The 25223-nt window shown below is 36.3% G+C and overlaps 1 protein-coding gene across 1 annotated transcript in view; it reads right to left on the bottom strand.

Moving 5' to 3' along the window:
* Nucleotides 1-17215, bottom strand: part of TRPA1 (transient receptor potential cation channel subfamily A member 1) — a 52038-nt gene extending 34823 nt beyond the window's left edge. The window contains exons 1-9 of the mRNA XM_017544485.2: nt 16740-17215; nt 14996-15149; nt 12350-12525; nt 8662-8769; nt 6433-6541; nt 5792-5937; nt 4662-4798; nt 2331-2379; nt 659-758 (exon numbers count right to left, since the gene is read on the bottom strand). Coding sequence (XP_017399974.1) covers nt 659-758; nt 2331-2379; nt 4662-4798; nt 5792-5937; nt 6433-6541; nt 8662-8769; nt 12350-12525; nt 14996-15149; nt 16740-16850 — 1090 coding nt within the window. The 5' untranslated portion in view covers nt 16851-17215. The remainder of the gene's footprint in view (nt 1-658; nt 759-2330; nt 2380-4661; nt 4799-5791; nt 5938-6432; nt 6542-8661; nt 8770-12349; nt 12526-14995; nt 15150-16739) is intronic.
* Between the last annotated feature and the right edge of the window lie 8008 nt (nt 17216-25223).

The following is a 25223-nucleotide window of genomic DNA, read 5'->3' as shown; positions in this document are numbered from 1 at the left end:
TGGGCATGGTGGTGCGTGCCTGTAATCCCAGCTACTCAGGAGGCTGAGGCAGGAGAATTGCCTGAACCCAGGAGGCGGAGGTTGCGGTGAGCCGTTACAACACGAGTAAAAAGAGTCAAAGATCAAAAAAAAAAAAAAAAAAAAAAAATGGGTTTACCTTACTCTGTGTCTGTGTGTGTCAGTGATATAGAAAATATATGATACATTACATTAGTACATTAGGACTTACTTTTTAAAGCATACAATATAAATACAGACACATTAAAGAAAGGAGAGGATAGCAGAGAAGAACACCTCACTTCTTTCTTATCAGAGGCCCAGGTTAGCATCTAAAACGGGGATAGTTATAGTACCTACATCACATAGGACTGATACATTGAAAGAAGGTTGATTAAAAATGTTCAGCAAATGCCTGGGGCATAGCAATTGCTTTATAAATGTTATCTACTGTTGTTCTGAAATTATCTTTTCAAAAATTTCTCCCTTACTGGACTAAAAATTCTTCTAGACATGAAAAGTGTTCTGCTTATCTTTGTATTCACAGCACCTGGCCCAGGGCCTGGCACACAATAGATGGTGGCAGACAATGAATGTTTATTTGGCACACAATGAATGTTCATCTAACCAATGAGTAGTACTTCCAAAGACCTCTTAGTACCTTTAGAGAGAAGCAAATTTACAATATTCCAAGATGCAGAAGCAGTTGCTAATATAAGTGGAGAGCGTCCCTCAGAATCGATGCTATTAATATCTGCTCCCTAAAAATCAAACAAGTCATTCAACAAAGAGTTTAGAAACAGATAATTCAGCATATATTGAAATCTCTAAAAAATGGTAATTCATTGATATAGAGCGTCTGTATTATGGCTAGCACCAATGCATGTGGCTAATTATAGGATGGTTTGAAATTTTTCCATAATTCACATGTTGTATCAACAGAAATCAAGGACTTCTTTCATAATTTCAAAAAGAAATTATTATCATATATTAGGCTTTTTACGGACACCTGGTAATAGCTCTAGTTACTACTTGAATCATAAAAATAATATCCTTTTACTTAGATCAATTGTTTAGTTTCCACTGTAAGAAATAATTTTTAAATGTCTACAATTTTAAAAGGTTTCCAAATTCACTGCACATATGATTTCAGAAACAGTCACAAAAAAGCTATTTGCTTGTTTTACAAATCCTATTTTATCTGAAATAGATGAACTGAAGTAATTGAATTGAAATCACTCAAATCCTAAAGTAAAATTTTAACCAAACATTATTTAAGAAAATTTATATTTAAAAATCACATTAAATATATATTTTTTAAAATGAATAAGTCAATGTTAACCATTATGTATTATAATATTTGATATGACAAAAAATCAAAGGCCTTTTAAAATTTCATGGAAATAATTCTATATTTTAGATAGGGTGATAAAAGTAGCTTAAATTCTAAATGTGAATATTTCTTTGTTCTTCTGGGGGATCATTGAACATAGATGACAATGGGAACAGCATCCCCTGGCAAGCTTCATGGTGGTCGGTGAGGCTCTGCCACAGTTCTCTTGTCTGGTGAAGAGATGCAGCCTTTGCATAAACCATGCATGACCTATGGTTTATGGTTTATGGCATATAATGCATAGTTTATGGAATATAATGAGTCTCCCCAGTGTTCATCTGTGTAACTATCATAATTTAAACAGTTATCATTGACAATACACACATGTTCCATACTAAAAATGGAAATCCATCATTGCTGATATAGTGTGGCTTCAATAAATTCACCAAATGTTCATCCGTGTAAAGGGCTTATTAAAATTCAACTCAAAGCTGACTGATTCCACTTCCCAGAGTGAAAGAGATCTCATGCTTCATACTTTCACTTATAATAAATCTTTGACAACTCCTCAGTTTTTAAAGTCGGCACTGAGGTAGCTGGGGTAGGAGCTTCCCCAGTGCTGCCTGTCCTGCCTCCATCTTAAGCCACCAGGGCTGAAGAAGGGTCACCGCCCAAGCCCACACCCCCCGAGGATCCTGTTACAGGCCATGGGAACAGCTTTCCTTACAATGTACCTGCAAATTTTCTGCTCTAAAACCACTGATATGGATATCCAAAAGTATGCTTTGACACTTCTGACTTCACGGTAATGTTTGGCCGTTAGGTATTCATATACAATATACTCCACTTCTGAGTGTGTCAATCATCTTTTTGTACACTGTTTTTGCTAATGAGCAAGAAATTAAAATTTGATTCATTTTTGAAAATCCGTATTATGTAATTATATGATTTCTTCAACTATAAATAGTAATAAAAATAAACCAGTAAATGGAATAGTTACCACTGAAATTAAATAGTCTGCTAGTTCATGGTGATCAAATAATGAAGCTCTGAAAAAAACACAAAATTATAAATATTATAATTAAAGTACTATTGATGTCAATATAAATGTATTTAATAAAGCTACTATATTCAAAAAGTGAATTTAACCAATCATAGAGTAACATGATAGAATGTTAGAGAATTAGTAAGCTTTTAAAATTTGTAATTTGATTCTGATTAGGGTAGCATTTTCAAAGTAAGAATAATAGGGAAACACCAAATACATCACGATATTTTCTTCCTCATCCTTTAGTAAACCTATTTTCTCCTATAAAATCACCATGAAGATGTTATGCACTGAGTAGTAACATTTGTCCCAAGATAGGAAAGACAAGGGAATCGCTGGTATTGCTATCATCATGGGGAATAGCAACAGCTACATGTAAGGTGTGCCTCAAATTCATCTGCAGGGTTCAAAACCTCCTCTTTGAGGGACTCCTCTTTGGCAAAAGTTAAAAGGCAGTGTTGGCTTTTCTGAATTTTTATGAAGCCAAAAATAATTATGGAAAGAACTGAAACATTTTGGTATCATCTCACCGGCAGTCATAAGGATAACGTTAATCACAAAGCAAGTAAAATTTTCAATCTGTATTAAAGCACCACCATAACAAATGTCAATACTAATGATTGAAAGCTTTGTGTTTCCCATCACAAATCTCATTTCTTTTCTTTAAGGTTGTCTCAGCTATTCTTGGCCTTTTATACATAAATTTCAGAATCGGTTTGCTAATTTTCGCCCCAAATTGACCACAGGTTGCATTATATTTAAAATACATTAATTATATTTAGTAATTTTAGGGAATAAATTCTAACATTAAGGCCCCATTCTCCTAAGACAATTTCTTGTTATGCATATTAATATATTAACACTGTGTTCTAAAGATACATTTCAATAATAATCAAATCATTGGGTTTGTAAATTGCTGACACATTGGAATCAATTTTTTTCTTTAACTCCTGAGACTCATCCCAAAGATTTTGATATATTCTAGGTTATAAATTGGCACTGGGATTTTATGAGCTGCCCACATGATTCTAACATGCAACAGTTTGAGAATCTCTGGTCTAGAGGTTAGTCTACCTACTGAGTTTTCATTTTATTTTAATGACTCCTTTTTAACTTCTTTTTTACCGAATCATTTTTGTATCACCAATACTGGATTCATATACGACAATCTGTTTTTCACAGTCTTATGTTATCTTCATATATTTAGTTTTACATAACTGATTATTCCTTCCTTTAAATTTTAAGGTCTTAAATATCTTTATTTCAAAATTCTTTTTGGAATGCCCTATTATTTCTATTTTCTTGGAAATAAATTGGCCTTTTGTTAACTTCATAGTTTTTTGTTACTTTTATGCTATAAAATTTTACTTTGCAAATTCATCCTAAGTGGGAGTTCCATTCTATTCAAACATATCCTATTGTGCCTTGTGGTTTTGCTAGTGTGTGCATTTATTAGAAATAGATCTTGTATTGGTAGCTAGAGTTTCTTTTTTTCTAAGAGATATTGTAGATTTCCAGGTCTGGTTGCTTATTAAAAATATATCGGCAGCTCTGACTCTGTGTGTGTGTGTGTGTGTGTGTGTGTGTGTGTGTGTGTGTGTGAGAGAGCGAGAGAGTGAAGGCTCACCCTCAGACACCTCTTTCACTCACATGGATAGCATCTGGTACTCGTCTTTCCACAAGAATTGAATTTCCAGTCTACACTGCTTGTTTTCTGTACCAGAACCTAGTAAGCCTATTTTTTAATACACTTTGCCTGATGTATATTTCTGTTAAACTTCAAATCAATTGGTTATTGTTTTGGCAACTTGGTTATAATTTCCTCAAACTATATCCTTTGAAACCATTTATCTATAATTTGGAGATTAGCAGAAGGATTAGCATGGGAAAGGTGAAATAAAGATATGTATCTGCTCCATTTTTGTCACTAAAAATGGGGATAAAATAAATATGAGAAATTGGAACAGATTAGAAATGGCTTGGAAGACCTTGTATGTAGACATCTTTAGCATATAGAAAATTAATCTTGAGCCTATATCCACTGGACTTGAATCAGAAAACACCCCAGGTGACTTTATTCTGTGAAATTTCTTTAACATTCTATTCTCATTCCCAAGGAACATACGAGATTCCAGTTGATCCACAGGGTCTTTGTTATCTTTGCTTTATTCTTTTGAACCACAAAAATCTTTCCTAGCATTAGTGTTAATGGCTCCTTGCAATGTCTAATTTAACACATGAAGACAAAAAGTCTGTATACAGAATGACAGGTAGGAAACTTGCCTGTGAAGCATGGTCTCACCACTTCCATTGGTTGTATTAACAATATCCATGCCACCAGAACAGGACGATATCATCAATTTAACAATCTCAGTGGCTCCCTGGGTGGCAGCAAAATGAAGGGCTGTGCACCTCCCCTTCTGTAAAGGGTTTTAATACCAGAATCAATGTTTAAATCTCAATGTAAGAACATGATTTATATTGAGCTGTGAGCTTTTTCTTCCCAGGTTCATAAAATCAAGGAGTATCAGTCAAACTGATCACCATTGATCATCTGAAATATGACAGATATTTCTTGGTTTTATGGACCTGCAGAGACAAGCATCAATATCCAAATTGTAGCTGACAATTGAGCTTCCTCCTAATGTAACAACTCTTGGCATATACTTCCTCCATCTTTGTCTGGGTGCCATTCTTTCCCCCAGGAACATGAGAACAGTGTCTCATTCATTGCTGTAAGTACTCAGTATATGAAGTGACTTCAGACTCCATACCACCCAAGGCAGCTCTTCATTTCCATATTGAAGGGACTTAGGATCAGTGTCCAGAAGCCACATGAGATTAATAACCAATCTTCTCTTCCTCCAGAAAACACAGGCATTTGCAGTATCCTGGAGGGGAGCTTGTTGCCACCCAGAACTCAGACATTGAAGGAAAAAGGGCCAAAACTCTCAACTTTTGGTAAGAGAAGCATGGCATAAGGTCAGATCCCAAACACAGTCAACACTTTTACATACCTATTCTTAGAAATTAGTTAAGTGATCCTTAGTTTAAAAATGATAGCTCTTCTGAGTAGAACTAAAACCAAATACATTCATAGTTGGGCTTTAATGTTCCTGGCTGAATGTTATCATCTTCTGAGGGTAGGCTTTAACTGATTTAATGGCAATGGCACTAGATATATATTCTTTATTCTGTCTGTATTTGTGTCTGCAATTGTTTTGGGAGCTCTCAAAATTCTTTACATAGATTGAAACTTGGGGTATTTCCTTGTTCTGCTTCTTTATAAGCAGAAGGAAATAATATTTCTTGTATGTATTTCAATCTAAATTAACTGGGAAAGAGCTGTAAAGCATTTTATATGGTTATGACAATTCTAAGATAAAAGTGTCATAGAGAATATGAAGACTTACCTCCACTAGGTCTATTTGTGCACCATTGTCCAGGCACATTTTGATCATTTCCAAGTCACCATTTTGCACAGCCAGGTGGAGAGCACTGGCTTTCCCATTATTTACGAAGTTGATGTGCAACTGTCTATTGTACCCATGCTCTTCACCTTTAGAAGGAAATAACATTCAACATAACAAATATATAAAATGAACAATAGGTAGGTTTTTTATTAGAAAAAAAAAAGAAAGGGCACTGAGATACATAAAAGCTTGTATTTAATTCTGTTCAATATTTTTCAAATTAGCCTGGGTGTGGTGGCTCACGCCTGTAATCTCAGTACTATAGGAGGCAGTGGTGGGTGGATCATGAGGTCAGGAAATTGAGATCATTCTGGCTAACACAATGAAACCTCATCTCTACTAAAAATACAAAAAATTAGCCAGCATGGTAGCACATGCCTATAGTTTTAGCTACTCAGGAGGCTGAGGCAGGAGAATCACTTGAACCCAGGTGGCAGTGGTTGCAGTAAGCTGAGATTGCACCACTACACTCCAGCCTGGGCAACAGAGCAAGACTCCATCTGAAAAAAAAATTTCAAATGAATAGCATCCACCAGAATAGACTTATTTCTAGTATATAACTTGGAAAAGCCTCTACTCACCAAACCTTAATAGTATTTCCATGCATTCTTTGGAACCTGAAAATACAGCCTGGTGAATAGGAAAACATCCCCATTTATTTGATTTACATGGCTTAGCTCCTTTGGTAAGCTGGAAGAATAGAATGAAAAGTGACACCAGTTAAACCCCAAATCACAAGGATGGATGAGAATTTACTTGCCTCTCCCATATCATTTTACTATTGTATGTCTGTGTAAAAGTACACAGAGAGTTTCATATGTGATAAAATCTAGGCAAGGAGGTAATTTTGAAGTAGGCTAAGATTCTGAAATACAGACATTTTAAATCTTCCAAAGAAGTAACAATGTAAACACAACAATATCAATCTTGATACCCCAGCAAATAAAGTCAAAACATTTTTTCAATGGGACTGAGGAGATTTTTAAAGACATTATCACTACTTCTATAACCATTTTCAGTTTCTGATGCAAATAAAGGGATAATATTTCTCAGATTATTTCCCTTTATTTATGCAAAATTAATAAATGAATGTGCCACTACTCTTTTTAAACCATGATAATCAAATATTTTCACCAATGAAGGTTCTTAACTAAAAAGATGTTAGAAGAACTGAATGTTATTTACCTTTTTATCTGATCCAATCATTTTAAACTACCATATTCTATAATTCATTAGCCTTCAGTTTTAAATATATCTAATTACTATAAAAAATTATTTTGAAAAAGTAGAGGCCGGGTGCGGTGGCTCACGGATAAAATCCCAGCAGTTTGGGAGGTGAAGGCAGGTAGATCGATCACGAGGTCGAGAGATCGAGAACATCCTGGTCAACATGGTGAAACCCCATCTCTACTAAAAATACAAAAATTAGCTGGGCATGGTGGTGCAGCCTGTAGTCCCAACTATTCAGGAGGTTGAGGCAGGAGAATTGCTTGAACCCAGGAGGCGGAGGTTGCAGTGAGCCGAGATCACACCATTGCACTCCAGCCTGGGTAACGAGCGAAAACTCCATCTCAAAAAAAAAGAAAAAGTAGAGAAGTGTAAAGCAGCCAATACTACCTGTAATCTCAGCTTTTAGAGATAGTATCAGTTTACTTTATATATAATTGTGCATAAATTATATATATATATAGAGTCCAGAAAATGAAAATACACTTTATAAAATCATATTATTTAAGAATATTAAGTAAAAGCTTTTTTGAACAATGTTGTCATACAGTATATACATAAATTATATTTGCAAGGAAACCAGACTTTTAAAATATTGTTTTCTATAGTATTTTCAACAATACTATTTCTTTACTACAATTTTCTTTGGTTAATTTAAATTTGGTTAATTTTCCTAAATTCTTGGTTTGAGTGTTCATTAATTTATTTGTATTCTCTTTGTCATTTATTCTCTTTGTGGTCCAATCATGACAGCTTAAAGGATGTACCTGTCTCTAAGTCCATCTAGTAAACGTGCTAAAACATATTTGTATGGTACATTAAACATCAGGCAAATATTTTTAAATTATTTCTTACTCTCTGGGATGGTGAAGACCCTGGCTTGCATAACATGCAAGTGATTAAGGGATACTTGAAAAAAGGCTGTTTGCTGGGATTCTAACAGCACACTCAGATAGAACACTGCCAGAAGCAGGAGGAAGTCATGTAGACAGGCATCTCCATCGCCTCACTGGACCATGCCAGGAAGCCTCACCAGAGACAAGGCTGGCTCTACTCTCAGGTATGCAGCTAAGAACCTTTGTGATTGTATCACGCAGGGCTCTGTTTTTGAGAACATATGGCAATAATTTCTTCAAGTCTTGGGAGCTGTGTTTCCTTTGCCTTTTCTCTTGTGGGCCCAATAAGTCTGCAACTGACTATATTCATCTTTCCTTTGACTATTCAGAAGCTTAGAATCATATGTACAATCCATCTTTATAACTTCCAGGCCATGTACTTTGTATTTTACATTCTATCTTGACCACCAGCTTCATCTCAATTTTTCCTGGCTATATTTTCTTTTCACTTTGATTTTCTCATAATTTTCTTTATTGCTTTACTATTAATCTTCAATAAGCAATCTGAGATCCACTTATGGGGCAACTGCATACACAAAAACACACAGAACAACTTTCTTCTGACCTAGTTTTTATATTTTACATTTTTCTAGGGAGAAAAACTTAAAAGCTTTTGTAAACAATAATAATTCATATTGTGTTCATGAAAAGATTAAGAAAGCAGAAAGATATGACTAATATACAAACCAAAATCTGCAGTGCTTCACTATTATTTTTGATGCATGCAATTATCACAGCTGTGTTTCCATTTTCTCCTTCCAAATTAATGTCAATACTTCTATGCTCAAGCAAGACCTACACAAAAAGGGAAAATAATTATCAAAATTTTTGCAGATTTCCAAATAAGGTGCTTGTCGTCTTCCACTAGATTTTAAGTTCTCAACTGACAGAGACCATGTCTGTTTATCTTTGATTCGTCCTCCTCTCACACAACCTGGCACAAAATCTTGCACATTGTGGGTACTAATTAATTTCTCCATTAGATGAAATAATCATGATTTCAATGTTATAATAATTCAGGCAATACTGATTCTGGAACTGTAAATAAAATAAGAATGATAGATACTAGTTATCATAGTTTTACTTAATACTTCTGACTTGTATTAAGTAGAATTATGTTAACTAATATTTTCAGGAAAATGAATTTGTGGAGCCGTTTAGAATATGTTCATGATGGAAGGGGAAGAGAGGTAGAGAAGAAGGAAGAAAGTAAAAGAGAAAGAAAGAGGAGAAAGAAAGGCAAAGGGGGATTTTATTTCCTTCTAGTTATTTTTCTTTTACCTGGATTACAAGAATCTTGAGAAATGTCAGTGGAAACTCTATTCTCTTCAATAAAGAAAAGTTTCGTATATGGCGTAAATCATTTAATTCACATTTGTTCTGGAATGAAAACTTTCTCTACAGTGTAAGAAATTAGCATCCTGAAAAAATGGTCAAGTAATTTTTTGATGGAATTTCACTGAAGACCTGTTACCTCCTCACCTGGTTGACTGCTGAATGATTATTTCCCAAGAGTCTACAGATTTTTGACTAGTCTTTCTTTTATATTTAATGTAACAAAATTATCTCATATAAATGTCTTATCAAATCTTTGAATTGGACTCCTAGAGGCTTTTCTACTTGCAGAAAGACTACGATAAATGATGACATATCCTTATAATTAAATAATGTTAAAAGAATGTATTAAATAATCTGTTTCTTAAAAACCTTGACTTCTTTAAAAAAATAAGTATACAACGTCCTATCCAAACATCTTGATAACAAAACATGCCCTATGTGAGTGTCAGCAAATGAATAAGGTTTACTAATTAGCTGTGCTGGTAAAAGAAAATTAAATTCGGATTTTAGCACATAAGAATATGTGGAGAAATGATTGACGGATTAAGGCAAATGAGAACATAAGATTCCTTCTGTGGAATTTAGGCACCATCACATTGTGTTTTCAGGAATCTCTAGATTCACATGAAAAATAACCTACCAAAGTCTACATGAAGGTATTTTTCTCTTTGTCCTCTTAGAATCATAGATCATAAATTGGCAGCATTTACTGAGCTGTTATTATTATACCACCAAAAGCATAATCTGTGAAAAAGTTGTGTTAAATTATATGTGGCAGGGATCCCAGAGAGAGCAACTAAACTGTACACCTACTTCACATTCAGTCATGACCAGGCAAGTCGGGAAGGTTCAGAGGTGAGCTCTCCGCAGGCCCCTTTGATGAGAATCTGGAAAGTGTCATGGAAGGGTGAAACAACTAAATACTTTGAAGCGAAGCCCAAAAGACTAGGGCCTGCAGGCCAGAGAAACAAAACCACCTCCTAATCCCCAGGCCAATGTGTCCCAGGGAATATTATGCCATAATAATATCTCACAGGTTATTTGTGCAAGCACTTGAAGTGATGTACAGATGACAATTTTCTTTTAACTTTACAACCATTACAGGCAGTGGGGGAAAAGTTTGGGGGAAGTCTAGCGGAGCAGTCAATGGAGCGGCTTCTAAACTGATAGGGGCTGGGTGGGTACAGGCCGGACCACGGGCATAACTGGGAGGGGCAGGTGGAGAGAACTGCTGTTTGCAAGCATGGAGGGAGATACTCCAAAACACCTTCTCTTCCTTCTATTCCTGTCATTTCTGCTGAGGCAGAGGAGTCTGAAAATAGTTCAGACATACTTGTGGCTGGTAAGACCAAGCAAGGGAGAGTGCATTTTACTTAGAACTCTACTTTTCTGCTTGTTCTGGTGTCACCAGGAAAATTTGTTTTATGTCCACCACCAAGTGTATGAATCAGTTAGGATCTCTATTTTCTATTTCTATGTGATACCTACCTTTCTGTATTTGTTGGTCTGGAGATTTCTGCTTTCTAATTAACAATAGGCTTTCAACAGTTACCTGCCTTCAAATTCCAAACCACACTTTCAGAGCCATTATTAATTAAGTTAATAGGCATTTGTTCTTGAAAAGATCCTTCTGAGGGAGCACAGAGCTCCATGAAGAAATATGTGACATCTCTGGGAAAATTCCCTATAGTCATTAGTGGCCCAACCCAGATGATACAGAAACAGCACTAGGATCAGGAATAATGCAGATTAAAAACAAAACAAAACAAAACAAAAAACCAGCTTGTTGCCAGAGGACTTTCTTGTAACCTCTTCAGGGAGCCACCCTGACTTATCTCATAGGTATTGAGACTTCAGCTCTCCCCTTCTCAGACAGAACTCCCATTGACTCATTCATTCATATACATATTCATTCACTCATTCAATAGCCATCAGTTAACAGCACAGTGCTGAGGAATAAGAGATATTTGAATTAGTAAGACACAGCTCCTCCCTCAAGCATAATTAGCCAGTGTGGAAGAAAAGCACATAAACATTTGATTCCAATATCACCTCTTAAGAATTTTAATACGGTCACATATAAGGTACAGTAGGAAAGCAGAAAGTGGTTCCTCTCACACCTTTTATGCCAGACTTAAAGGAGCCAAGGTCTTAGAGGGCTGAGAGAAAGGTTTTGGGTTAAAGAGCGCCTGAAACTCAAGGCGCTCCTTGGATATTGTTTCTACCAGAAAGCTGACTATAAGTTCCAAACAGCCTACCTTATAAATGAACTTCTGGAACGTGATCCCTTTGTAAGTTAGATTCTTCATTCTTTAAGCATGTTTGTATTCTAGTGTGTTTGAGAGACTCTGAGATATAGTTTAAAAATCATGGCCTAATTCTTACCATTAAGCAATTTTCCAGGGTTTCCTCTACTTCACCAAACTTACTCTTATACTTTGAAAACCAATAAGATGTTTCCCAGTGGTATCCTTATGTCTTCTGCTAACTAATCTTTCTGACAGGCCACCTATTCTAACAAAAACATCGAATTATAATTATGTTTTCTGTTTTCACTGAGTATCTCATTACCTTCTTCCTTTTAGTCATTAAATCAGTCAGTTAAAAGTGATAAAGCCTGATCTTCATGAAAACATGAAGATCAAAACAAAATTCCTTAGTCTTGCATTTTTACTCGTGATGTGACATTAGGCAAGTTATGCAAATTCTTTTGGCACCTTAGTGTACTCAGTTAGGAAATGAGAATACTAGCAGAATTACTTCATTGTGGGTTTGCTTAGATGAGAATTTAATAAACAAACACACACAAACCTCTTACAAAAATGCTTGGTAAATAAGAACTATTCAATAAAGGCAGAACTAATCATCACCATCATCATTAGTTGATGAGAAGTAAAGCAAATGTAATAATTGCATTTTGTTTTCCCTGGAAGCTTAGAAGGTGCTCCTCCTGGCACAGGCAGAAAGAGCCGGATTTGGGTCCCAGGTCCAATGGGCCCTGCCAGTCAGGCCCACTGGAGCCAGCCAGTAGCCTTACCTTCATCACCTCGTTGTGCATGCCCTGCACAGCTATGTGGAGGGGTGCCATCATGTTGAAGTTTCGGAGGTTTGGGTTTGCTCCTCTGCTGAGAAGAAACTTAACACTTTCAATTTGGTTTTCTTCTACAGCACAGTGCAGAGGGGTATTTCCATAATCATCCATTGCATTCAGCACTAGAAAAAGAAACCAAAGTATGGATTAAATTTTGCTTACACCTCTTGAGTGCCAATCCACCTCAAAACTCAGTGCCAAGTGCAAGTGATATCAGCTGCACCTGCTTTATGGAAACTAAAAACACAGCTTTGGTTCTAATGAAATATTTAATGGGTACCTAGTGGGAACATATAGAAGCATGGCACTGACATTATCAATTGAGTTAAATTTCTATTGGTAGCATTAATAAGAAATAGATCCTCCTATTGCTACATGTTTTTATCTAAATGAGTTTGGGATTGTGATAAAATATTGGGATTATATAAAAGCAATAACTATGTCCCAGGCACTCTGCTAAGTTTGCATGACCATTATTTCAGTCAAGCCTCCAACAGCCTGCAAGGTACCACCATGACAAATTTTCAGAAGGAGTAAGATGTTGAGGTCCAGAGAGGTTAAAAGTCTTGCCAACATCACAGAGCTAGTAAGAAGTATGAAAGTTACCATACCTCTCTGAACCTCAGCTTCCTTGTATTCAAACTTGGTAAAAAAGAAAAAAATTTAGAAACCATATATTCATATACCTGCACAGAGAGAGAGAGAGAGAGAGAGAGAGAAATACATATATAGAGAGAGACCTTGCAATGCTGCAATGTTCTGGGACAATAATATTAAAACATGTCTTTAAGGATCACAGCAGAGTGCCTGGCCTGTAGCAATGGTTTAAAAAATGTTAATGAGAAAAAAAGATACACCACAAATAAAACACAAGACTAGAATTTGAGCTTGAGCCCCTGATGCCATATGTGGTTTCCACGTACTTCTACAATACTACTGTATTTACCCTGTAAAGACAATAGTATTTACATGGCACTCTTTACCCTGTGAGCTCAGCATATAAGTAATATGTCCTTTCATCCTGCAAAGTCATATAGCTATTCTAAAATAGACATGGCTGTCTGCTTTATCAGCTTTGTAAATTAGTGGCAGCATATCTTTATGCCAGGAAAGGAAAAAAATTTGCTCATAAATATGATTTGGGGAACATCTGTGATACTTGGAACCATATAGCCATGTTTTCTGTTTCCTTTTTAAAACGTATCTCTCTACTATTTCCTTTCATTCATCGAAGTGCTTCATTCTAAACAACACACACACATGCATGTACACACACGCATATATGCACACACACACATCCCTTGACCGTTCTATCTGATCAAGAAGAATCGCTCCATTCATCATTTATTCCATTTGGCACCAAACTTAAACAGGGCTCTATACTTAAAAACTCCCATTCACTAATCAAGCAACTTGAATTTGGCTTTTATCTTCACCACATTTCAGAAATCAGTTTTACAGAGGTCACTGGGGCCTTCTAATGCAGGGGCTTTATTATGATCTCCTTCCTACTTGATCTCTTTGTGGCAAGTTTCTTCTGACTCTTCTATCCCAGTAACTTTGCCCATGGCTTGTGTATTTGCACTCTCTTCATCTTTTTATGGCTTTTCCTCTGCCATCTGTCTCTTAATGTTGGCATTCTACTCTTATCTACTGTGGCTAGCAATTCTGTGATCCCCTAAAGGATTTTCACACATTTCCACTGTCTCAGCGACTTCCTATGCAATCATGTGCCAGTAGGGCGGCCTCGTTCCTTCCACATTTCTGTTGCTGGCTATTTCCAAGTGGATGTCCCCTGGGCCTTTCAAACTCACTGTGACCAAAGCTCACATCTTCACACTCACCTCTTTTCTGTTTTCTCATATTCCTCCTTTTGGGGGATGATTATATTAATTTCAAAGTCAGTACCAACTCCCCGCTCTTTTCTCTTCCCATTTACTCTGCTGTCACCCACTGTTGACTTTACATGCCATTATCTCTGGAAACTCTCCCTGTCTCCTTATGGTAGTCTCACAACCTGGTGAACTCTTATCCTCTCCTTATTACCAAAATAGCTTTTTAGCTGGGCTTCTACTTCTAATCCACCTTCCACAATATTGACAGAATTATCTTAGGTAGCAAAGGTCTTATCACACCACCCACTGCCTCCACCTCTGTGGCATCTACCTTCCTCATTGTCTGCACTTGAATTTCTTAAACAAGGTACAGTGGACAAGGCTGGCATCTGGAAAACATCACTGAGGAAGGATGGTACACCTTCTTGAAGTGTCAATTTTACTTAAGTGATAATAACTTAAATATAATCTCAGTGGAAATAGGATAAAAGAGTACATTAAATGTATATGCATTTTTACAGTCTATGTAAAAATTCAAATAAAGTCTGTGCTTGTTGTGGGGTGTCCTAGATCTCTGCAATATTCTTTGCAGTATTTCAGTAGAAGTTGAGGAGTGCTGGTGTGTAGGAAAACCCACACTTCTAAGTGAAATACACAGGCTCTTTATAATTGGCACTAATTACCCTCAAGAATCAATCCATTCCATTCTTCCCAGTGAATTGAATGAGATGAATGATTTCTGGAAGATATTTGTTACCTTCAAAAGAGGAATCTCTGGTGATCTTCTCCATTAGCTCAACTTGGCCTTCTGCTGCAGCGTAATGCAAAGAGATGTCCTCATTGTCACATCTGTTTAATGTCTTTTGATTCTTAAAGTTTTGAAATCCACATGCACTTCCTTCAAAAACCACCTGGAGGTATTTAAACACCATTATATCAAACAAGTATTTGCAAAACTTATGGATATAAAGTTAAATATTTTATAGCTTGAAAGAACTTTTTATTATCACAAACTATCATGCTTATAATGAGATAAATATTTTTCTTGAAATACACAAAGTGTTTACAGACACAAACAAGGTATGAGAAAGTGCTCCAAGATTGATCGGTATATAAAACAAATTTTTTAAATTTTTTGATCATGACCATAAATTCATATATGCTTAGATATAAAGGCCTTTCTTCCTTTTTGCAAAGGAAATGCAGAAATCTTCCCCAAACAAATGATTCAGATACTTGCGTTAATTCTACCATTGACCATAACTATTTACATATGTCACATGGTAACATGTCAAAACTCCAGTTTGTTATTTTAAGGATAACTAGAGCATTTCTCACTACTGAAAGGAATTATCAGTTAAAATCAAGTATTAAAGTCTTTAGTGTATCTTAATACAACTAAGAATTTAGAATATTAGAATTTATTCAGCAAATGTCACATTGGAATAATAAAACTTAATTTCTTAAATTTTTGAACTTTGGCTTTTGTTTCTGTTATTACAGAATAGTACCTAACAAGTCACTCCTCTATGGTAGTCTTTTAAATTGAGATGTATTACTTTTTAACTAAAAAAAAAAAAAAAAGAATTCCATATAAGCTACATATAACTTTAGTGACTACAGGATATGACGATGAGCATCCAACCACTTCCAAATTTACACATACTCAGTTACAAATTTAGGGTTCTTGCAGAAGTAGGGTCTTTTTCCATGTCTCATCCTTTCAAAGAAAGTGTTGATCTAAATCTATTTGGAGCCATTCTGGCACCTGAATTTGATACACTCTCTGGGTAAGAAAGGGATTATGCTGCCCACTCCCTAGTGCCAGAATGAGCAGCTTGGGAGATCTGTTCAGCAATGTGCTGTCAACAATAACCCAATTACACACTCTTTAGAGGAAGTGCTAGGTTCAGATGCTCACAAGGTACTACTGAATTCCCGGAGAAGGAATTCGCCACTCCTGCCTCCGTTTTCCTGGGAATATTTTCTGCAAAGTTTTTGTGCAGACAATTGGTGTCTCTGTTTCACTCTGTTAGACCAGAAGACTTCTCAACCCCCAAAACTTAAATAGTTATCCAACAGCTATCAGATACAGTCATTCGGCTATTTGGTTCTAAACAAAATCTACAAAATGCCCCAAGTGAAACGGCACAGAGTCCAAATTGTCCTGTTCCAGGCAGCTGCCCGATCTTGTGCCAAGTGATACAGATACTTTTGAAGTAGGTTTCCCTGGACGGCAGTTGCCCATCTAGGAGCAAGAATAGATTGGACCAACAAGCAAACAAAATAGATAAAGCAGGCGCTGTGCCGGCGCGTCCTTAGCGGGGTCTCCTCTTGGATCGTGCACACGCCCCAAAGCTTGCACCACCCCGCCACCCCCCGCCACTCCACGCTTCCTCCAAACCAAGGAGGAAACCAAGGGCTGCCCGCAAGGAAACCTCGAGCCGACCCCCACCCGCCCCGAGGTCAGAACCCGTCCCCCCCCCGAGCGCCCAGGGTACCTTCAGCGATTCCTTGCAGTCGTCCGTGTCGTCCGGCACATCCTCATACAGCACGCCCTGGGGCTCCTTCTTTTCTCCAGGGCGCCACATCTTCTTCAGGCTGCGCTTCATTGACACCACCTCGGACGCCACCTGGTGCAGCTGCTCCCCACGCGCGCTGGCACCTGGGGCGAGAGGGCGCCGTCAGACCGCCGGGCGCTGAGGCCGCTCTAGCCCGAGCCGTCCCGCGCGGCAGCCCCCAGGCAGCGAGACACTCCCTCTGGCGGAGCGCTGGGAACTTCTGGAAGGAGGTCTCAGCCCGCGCTCCTTATAGTGCAGCGCGCAGGCGCGGCGCGCAGAGGCGGGGGAAACGCAGACCTCCTTCGCAAAGAGGGCGGCGGCGCCTCTGCCCGGAACTCGCCGCTTCAGGGACGAAGTGACCCGCGCGTCCCGCGGCCCTGCAGGTGCAGCAGCGCACTCCCCGAGTCACGCGCGTCAGGTCAGAGAGTACAAGGGAATGACTGGGTACATCGGAAATATTTTTAGTTTTCAGAATTTTTTCCTAAAATCCTGTGGACCTGTCTTTCCCACCATGTACACCTCCTTCTTTGATTTGGAAATAAGGCTTTTAGCAAAACTTCTCATTCCAAACATTTGGGAGAATAGCTAAATCCTAGCACTGGTTTGAGGGACTAGATTAAGTTCCTGTGAATCTCAGGTCCCATTTCCTGTGGATAATAATATGGATCCCCCTCACGCTTTGGTGGTTACGGATGGTTAATAAAAAGTCAGGTTAGGCCAGGCGCGGTGGCTCTCGCCTGTAATCCCAGCACTTTGGGAGGCTGAGGTGGGCGGATCACGAGGTCAGGAGATCAAGACCATCCTGGCTAACACCGTGAAACCCCATCGCTACTAAAAATACAAAAAATTAGCCAGGCGTGGCACCCGCCTGTAACGCCAGGTACTCTGGAGTCTGAGGCAGGAGAATCTCTTGAACCCGGGAAGTTGAGGTTGTAGTGAGCCCAGATCGCGCCACTGTGCTCCAGCCATGGGCAACAGGGCGATACTGTCTAAAAAAAAAAAAAAAAAAAAAAAAAGGTTAAACGTAAGCCACCGCCAACTGGTGTTTGATTGCCCCCAGCTTTGTCTGAGAGACTTATAGTTATAGGCCTGCTCTTCGTTAAGTGTCAATTGTGTAGAATAAAAGGCGTTCTCTCTCAATCAGAGGCTGATTCTACGTTTAGGTACAGACAATGGAGCCTCTGAAACTGTTGACAGGTATGTTCAAATTTACAAGGCTAGAAAGCAAGAAACCTTCTTTCCAAGGCTGTTTATACTTTGCACCGGACGGAACATAGCTTTGACAGTCTTTTGCTTTGACAGACTGTGCTCCCTAAAGGCCCTGGATTGTCATATTCACCTGCTCATCTCCAGCACCTAACACAAGACCCTGGTGGATCCAGGACCTGGCATAGAGGTGTACTCAGTAATGGTCTGTGGACTGTTTAACCTAGGGGCTACGGTGGGCTGAGCTTGGGTGTAGGCAGAGTGGGCATGATGATGTTGAGGAACCGTGAAAGGTCCCCACAAATCTTCCAATGGATATGGCAGGTTGCCATCAATTCTACCCCTGGGGTGGAATTCCTTGAAAGGACAATATTGAACTTATCACATCATGAGTCCATGAGTATGTTTGCTGAAGGATACAGGTGTTCACCTTCACTCTTGCACGCTTTTCCCTCCAGCATCTGTGTTCAGGGAGTGCAAGATAAGAATCAGTTGAACAGCTTGCTATGATTTAGTTGAAGGAGATAATGCATTTGGACAAACCAGTAAAGAAAGAATCCAAAAGATAAGTAAAAAGAAAAATTCTCATTGAGCCATTGCTGTCTACCTGACACTTTCCTTATACCAGGTTAATGTTTTAAAATGGAAATGCCTCAAAGGAATATTAAGACTTTGTATTTATTATGATTGATTATTTTGATTGATTGCTTTTCTCATAACACTTAGGTGGAAAGGGTCACTGAGGCAAAAAGAGAATAAAGAGGAGCTTCAGATGGTCATTTTGGAAGCTGGGGCAGTGGGCATGTCATGGCAGCAAGCATCAGATGGCCCTGTTTGCTCTGAGAGACCAGGGGTGGAGGCCCCTCTTCTCCCCCCACCCCCAACCCCCGCCACCCCTTCAGGGAACTCCAGCAATGGATGGTTTAGGGGAATGCTGGGAGAAGGGTGGCTGCAGGCCAACAGCACCCCTCCTTTGTAACATCCCCTGGGGTCAGCTGCCAGCACAGAATGATGCTTTCTGCATTCTTGCTTCTGTGCCTCACTGACATCTCCCAAAGCGTGTTTTCTTTTTAATTTGTCTTCTCTGGCTTTAACACTGAAAAATACAGATGGTTAATATTATAGATAAAAGTTTTTCCTGCTTTCTGCTTACAAAAGCAAAGAGATTAAAAGTCCGTTTAATTTTTAAAAAATATTATGGGGGTCTTGTTCATTTTAGGCACTTTTCAGGCAACGTCTTCCTAAGAGCTCTCAGAATTCCCATGACTGTTTCTTCTTAATTGTTAAATTATTTCCTACTCATAAAAAATATCTCTTTCATAGGTAGGCAGGGCAACTTCCTCTAATTAGAAGATTAATTGCAAATCTTTGTCTTCAAATGCAAAATGTAGACAGGAATAAGATGGTATCTAGCTATTTACAATCAGGATCCTATTTCATTTGAAGTTTAATTATTGACAAATAGCAATAAAGTACAAGCTTTTTTACTTTTAAAATGATAATTATTAGAGAAAAGAAACCTTCAGAGAAATTTTCTGAAGGTAATTTTTATTATCAAATTACAATTTGACATTACACAGAACTTTATTCAAGAAAATTAAAAGTAATAGTAATAAATAATTTTATTTAAATTCTCAGGGAAAATATAGTTATATCCATATATTGCTCAATATCATTTTATGAAAAAAAATCTATGTTCCCCAAATTCTCCTTAACTTTGTTCCTTGAATTTAAAAAGTTTTTTTTAATAAATTAATTATAAAAATTTATTTTTAAAGTCACGAATCCAGTGACTTTTAATGAAGAGCGGCCCAATAAACATACTAAGGAAAATAGCATCTTTTATTAAAAAAAAATAAAATAAAATGTACCCATGGAAAGTGCACAGTATGATGATTTTTAGTAAATGTATACAATTATTCAACTATCTCCACAATCCAGTTTTAGAATATCTCTATCAATCTAAAACGTTCCCCTAAATCCAAATACAGTAATTCCCCCCCTACTCAGACCTCTAAGCAACCTTCAGTCTGTCTTTGTAGCATAGTTTCTATCTATGTAGTTTAGCCTTTTCTAGAAGTTTCAGATACATGCAGTCATACACCATGTAATCTTTAGTATCTAGCTTCTTTTGCTTAGTATAATGCACTTGAGATTAAACCACGTTGTACTATATATCAGTAGTTTCTTCCTTTTTATTGCTCAGTAGTATTCCATTGTATGGATATACCATGGTTTTTTAATCCATTTACCAGTTGATAGACATTTGAATTATTTCCAGTTTGGGTTCATTATAAATAATGCTACTGTGAACATTATCATTCAAATCTGTAGATGTACATTTTTATTTCTTTTGTTTACATAGATATATAGTAGTACACTTGCTGAGTCATGTGATAAATGTGGTTAGCTTTGAATGAAACTGCCAAATTGCCTTCCAAAGTGGATGTACCATTTTATATGGCCTCCAGCAGTGTGTGAGGATTTTACTTATTCCACAGCCGCACAAAACTTAGTATTGTCCATCTTTTTTATTATGGTCATTCTAGTGGTATATACCATTGAGGCTTTAATTAGCATTTCCCTAATGGCTAATGATACTGTCCATGCTATCATGTCTTATTAGTCATTCATATATTTTCTTGATGAAATGTTTATTAAATTCTTATGCCTCTTTTTAAATTGGGTTGTCTTCTTACTCTTAAGTTGTAAGAGTTCTTTGTTCTAAATACAACTCTTTAATCAGATAAACAATTTGCAAATGTTTTTTCAGAATCTGTTATTTCTCTTAAAGGTGACTTTTGAAAGGCAAAACTTTTAATTTTGATAAAAGTCTAATTTGTTAATTTTCTATATTGTGTTTTGGGTGCCATATCTAGAAACTTTTGCCTATGCAAAATTAAAAATCTTCAATATTTTCCTCTAGAAGTGTTAGCTCTTAACTAGATAAATTTTGGTTAATTTTCGATCAGGGTTTGGGGTAGAGGTCTAAGTTCATTTTTGTTGCATATGGATATACAAATGTTACTAGTTGTTAGAAAAAACTCTAGGCCAGGCGCAGTGGCTCATGCCTGTAGTCACAGCACTTTGGGAGGCCGAGGCGGGCAGATCACCTGAGTTTGGGAGTTTGAGATCAGCCTTACCATCATGGAGAGACCCCGTCTCTACTAAAAATACAAAAAATTTGCCAGGCTTCGTGCCTGAACCCGGGAGGTGGAGATTGCGGTGAGCCAAGATCGCACCATTGCACTCCAGCCTGGGCAACAAGAGCAAAACTCCATCTCAAGAAAAAAACAAAACAAAAACCTATACATCCCTCATAGAATTGCCTTGGAACCATTGTCAAAAATCAGTTAGCCATAAATATAAGGGTTTGTTTCTAGACCCATATTTTCTTCTATTGATTAGTATGTATATTTGAGCAAATACCACATGATCTTGACTTACATATTCGGGTTGTCAAATGGGTAGTATGGTGGTTAATATTAGGTGTCAACTTGAGTAGACTGATGGATGCCTCAGTAGCTGATAAAGCATTGTTTCTGGGTATGCATGTTGCATTGAGTCTATAGATCGATTTGGTAAGAAGGGTCATTTTTAAAATATTGAGTCTTCTGATCCATAAACATGGCATATTTTCAATTTACATAGATCTATCTCAATTCTCTCAGTAGTGCTTTGTAGTATTCCATGTACAGTTCATGCATATATTTGTTATGTATTCCTAAGTATTTTATTAGTTTTAAGCCATTTTAAATGAGATGATTTTCTTAATTTTATTGTCAGATAATTTGTTGTTTATATAAATACAATTAAATTTTCGTATTGATCTTGTTTTCTACAGTGTTACTAATCTTGCTCATTAATTCTAGTAGACTTTTAAGAGATATTTTAGAACCTTCAACCTATAAGACAATGCTAATAAAGACAATTTGCTTTTTCCTTTCACAAATGTATGCCTTTGATTTTTTTTTCCGCTTCAATCACTGATTAGAAGCTCTAGGATATTGTTGAATAGAAGAGGAGAGAGTGGACATCCTTATCTTTTCCCCAATCTTAGAGGGAAAGAGTGGATATCCTTACCTTTTTCTCAATCTTAGAGGGAAAGCAGTATCTTTCACCATTAAATGTGACATTAAAACAGCATTTTCACAGATGCCAACTATCAAGCTGAGAAAATTATTTTTATTCTTACTTTGTTTTTATCAAGAGTGGCTGTTGAGTTTTGTCTGATGCTTTTTCTATGACTATTGAGATGATCACGTTTTTCTCACTAATTAGTTTATATTAATAGATTTTCTAATATTAAACCAACCTTTTCATATGGTGCTGGATTCAGATTGCTAATATTTTGTCACAAATTTTTGTGTCTAGGCTTATGAAGAATATTGATGTGTAGTTGCCTCTTTTTATAATATCTTTGTATAGCTTTGCTATCAGTATAATAGCAGCTTCCTTGAATAAGTTTAAAAATGTTGTCTTCCATTTTATGAATTAGTTTGTATAATATTGGTATTATTTTTTAAAAGGCTAAGTAGAATTCACCATTGCAGGCCTTTGGGAAGATATTTAGTTACTAATTCAATGTTTATCTCTTATGGAGCTATTTTGATTTAATATTTTTGCTTGAGTTAAATTTTGATAATTTGTTGAGGAGTTTGTCTATTTTATCTAAGTTGTCTATTTGTTGACATCAAGTTGTTCATAGAATTCCTTTACAATCAACTTAGTCAATCAATTTATTGTAGGGTATGTAATAATGCCCCTTCTTCCATTCCTGTTTTTGTAATTTATATCATCTCTCTTTCCTAGATAATCGTTTATCAGTTTCATTGATTGTTTTTCAAAGAACCAGCTTTAGATTTTATTAATTTTCTCTATTGTTTCTCTACTTTTGGTTTCATTTTTCTCTCTCTCTCTCTGATTTTCCTTTGTAATTATTTGGGTTCAATTTGCTCTTCTTTCTTAACCGTTTTGAGGTAGAACATTGAGTTGTTGATTTTGAATCTTTCTTCTAATATAATTATTTAAAGATACAAAATACTTTCTAAACTGTGCAACAGCTGCAGCTCATAAATTTTGATTTGGTGTGTTTTCAATTCTGGTTTCTTCCTTGACTCATAAATTACTTTTTGAACTTTGTTGCTTAGTTTTTAAGTATGTGGGATTTTCCCAAATTTATTTCTATTGTTGATATTGAATTCAACCTGTTTATGGTCCAAGAACATGCTTTGTATTATTTCAATCCATGTAATTTAAATGTAGAATAGTTGAAATGTTTTATGCCTAGCATATGGTCTATCTTGTAGACTGCTCTACATACGCTTGAAAATAACGTATATTTTGCTATCATTTGGTAAAGTTTCTGAGTAAGTTATTGGGCCTACTTGGGTGATAGTGTTGCTCAAATTGTCTATATTCTTAGTGATTTTCTATTTTTTATGTTATCAGTTACTGGGAGTATTAAAATCTCAAATTATAATTGTTAAATTATCTATTTCTTCTCGCAATTCCGTCAGGGTTTCTATTTCATTTAGAGGTTGTCTCTATTCTTAGATGCATGCATACTTATAATTATTGTCTTCCCACTATATTTTCCTTTTTATCATTATGAAATTTCCTTTATGGTCTTCAGTAATATTTCTTATTTTAAAGTCTATTTTATCTGATATCATCATGCTGGATCACTTATGCTTACATTCACATGGCAAATCTTTTTCCATTCTGTTAATTTTAATCTATCTGTTGACAGTCTCTGCCTTTTAATTACAATATTTACTAATTATATCATTAACATTTAATGTAATTATTGATATGGTACTGCCATTTTAATATTTGTTGGTTGTATCACGTCTTTTTCTCTCACTCTGTTTCTTCTCTGCTGCCTTATTTGTGTCTAACAATTCTTTTAACACCTCAATCACTGATGAGAAGCTCTAGGACATTGTTGAATAGAAGAGGAGAGAGTGGATATCCTTATCTTTTTCCTAGTCTTAGAGGAAAAGCACGTCTTTTTCTCTCACTCTGTTTCTTTGGTAGAAATTCATTGGTAGATTGTTTAGATGATTTAAATTTATTTTGGTAGAGTAGTGATTACATTGCTTTCAATGAGAAGTCAACAAATTATCTTACTTTTTTTCAATGAGATAAGTAGTTTTTCTGATTTCAAGGTTTTTCTCTCTTTCAGCAACATGACTATAAGGTATTCATGTGTTCACGTTTTTGTGTTAATGTGACATTGTGTGTTAAATTAACTTCCTTAGTGTTCATGGACCTTCTTGAATTTGTAGATTAATACTTTTTTTTTTTTTTTTTCAAATTTGAACAGTTTTCAGCCATAATTTCTTCAAATAATTTTCTTCTCCTTTCTCTTGCACTTTTCCTTTTGGGACTTCCATTATGTGTATGTTGGTAAATTTAATGTTGTCCATGTTTCTGTTCAATTGCTTTAATCTTTTTTATCTCTGCTTTAGATTGATTTTTATTGATCTGCCTTCAAGTTTACTAATTCTTCATTGTTTCCAAATCTGCTATTGAGCCTGCTGGTAAATTTTTCCTTTATCTTATTGTCTTTTCAACTCTAGAATGCCCATTTGGTTCTTTTTTTAGTTTATATTTATTAAAATTCCCTTGTTTTATCATTCTCAATGTATTTTCATTTAATTATTTAAAAACATTCCCTTTATCTTTCAACATCTTTATATAAGCTTATTTGAAATATTCAAATGCTAAATCTAACATCTAAGCCCAAATAGAATTCATTTCTGTTTGCTGCTTTTTTCCTCTTTCTGTTTATGGGCTATACCTGCTTGTTTCTTTGTTAGTCTTATAATATTTTGGTTTATAACTGGACATTTTAGATGACTATTGTAGCAACTCTAGGTTTTGATTAATTTTTAAAATTTTTTTCTGTTACTTTCTTGGACTTAAACTGTAGAATCTGTTTCCCATGCGGTTTGTAGCTACTTCTGTTTCTGTTCAGATATTTTTAATTTAAAATGTAATATTTATCCTGAATTCTTAGGGTAATTGTCTACATGCATGTGTATTTCTTCAGTAAAATAATTGCTTTTTTATTGTTGTTCAATGAGTTGAAAGCTGGGGACTAGTTAAAAGCGCTGAACATGTAATTATAGTCACAGTGATGAAAGCTGACAAATTTCTATAGATGAATGTATCTTTTTTTTAATCTGTTTTTGTTTTCTTTTATTTTTTTAT

This window comes from Cebus imitator, unplaced genomic scaffold (assembly GCF_001604975.1).
Source record: "Cebus imitator isolate Cc_AM_T3 unplaced genomic scaffold, Cebus_imitator-1.0 Scaffold9, whole genome shotgun sequence".
Classification (NCBI taxonomy): domain Eukaryota; kingdom Metazoa; phylum Chordata; class Mammalia; order Primates; family Cebidae; genus Cebus; species Cebus imitator.
The sequence above is the reverse complement of the archived record's forward strand: the minus strand, read 5'-3'. Positions and strand labels throughout refer to the sequence as shown.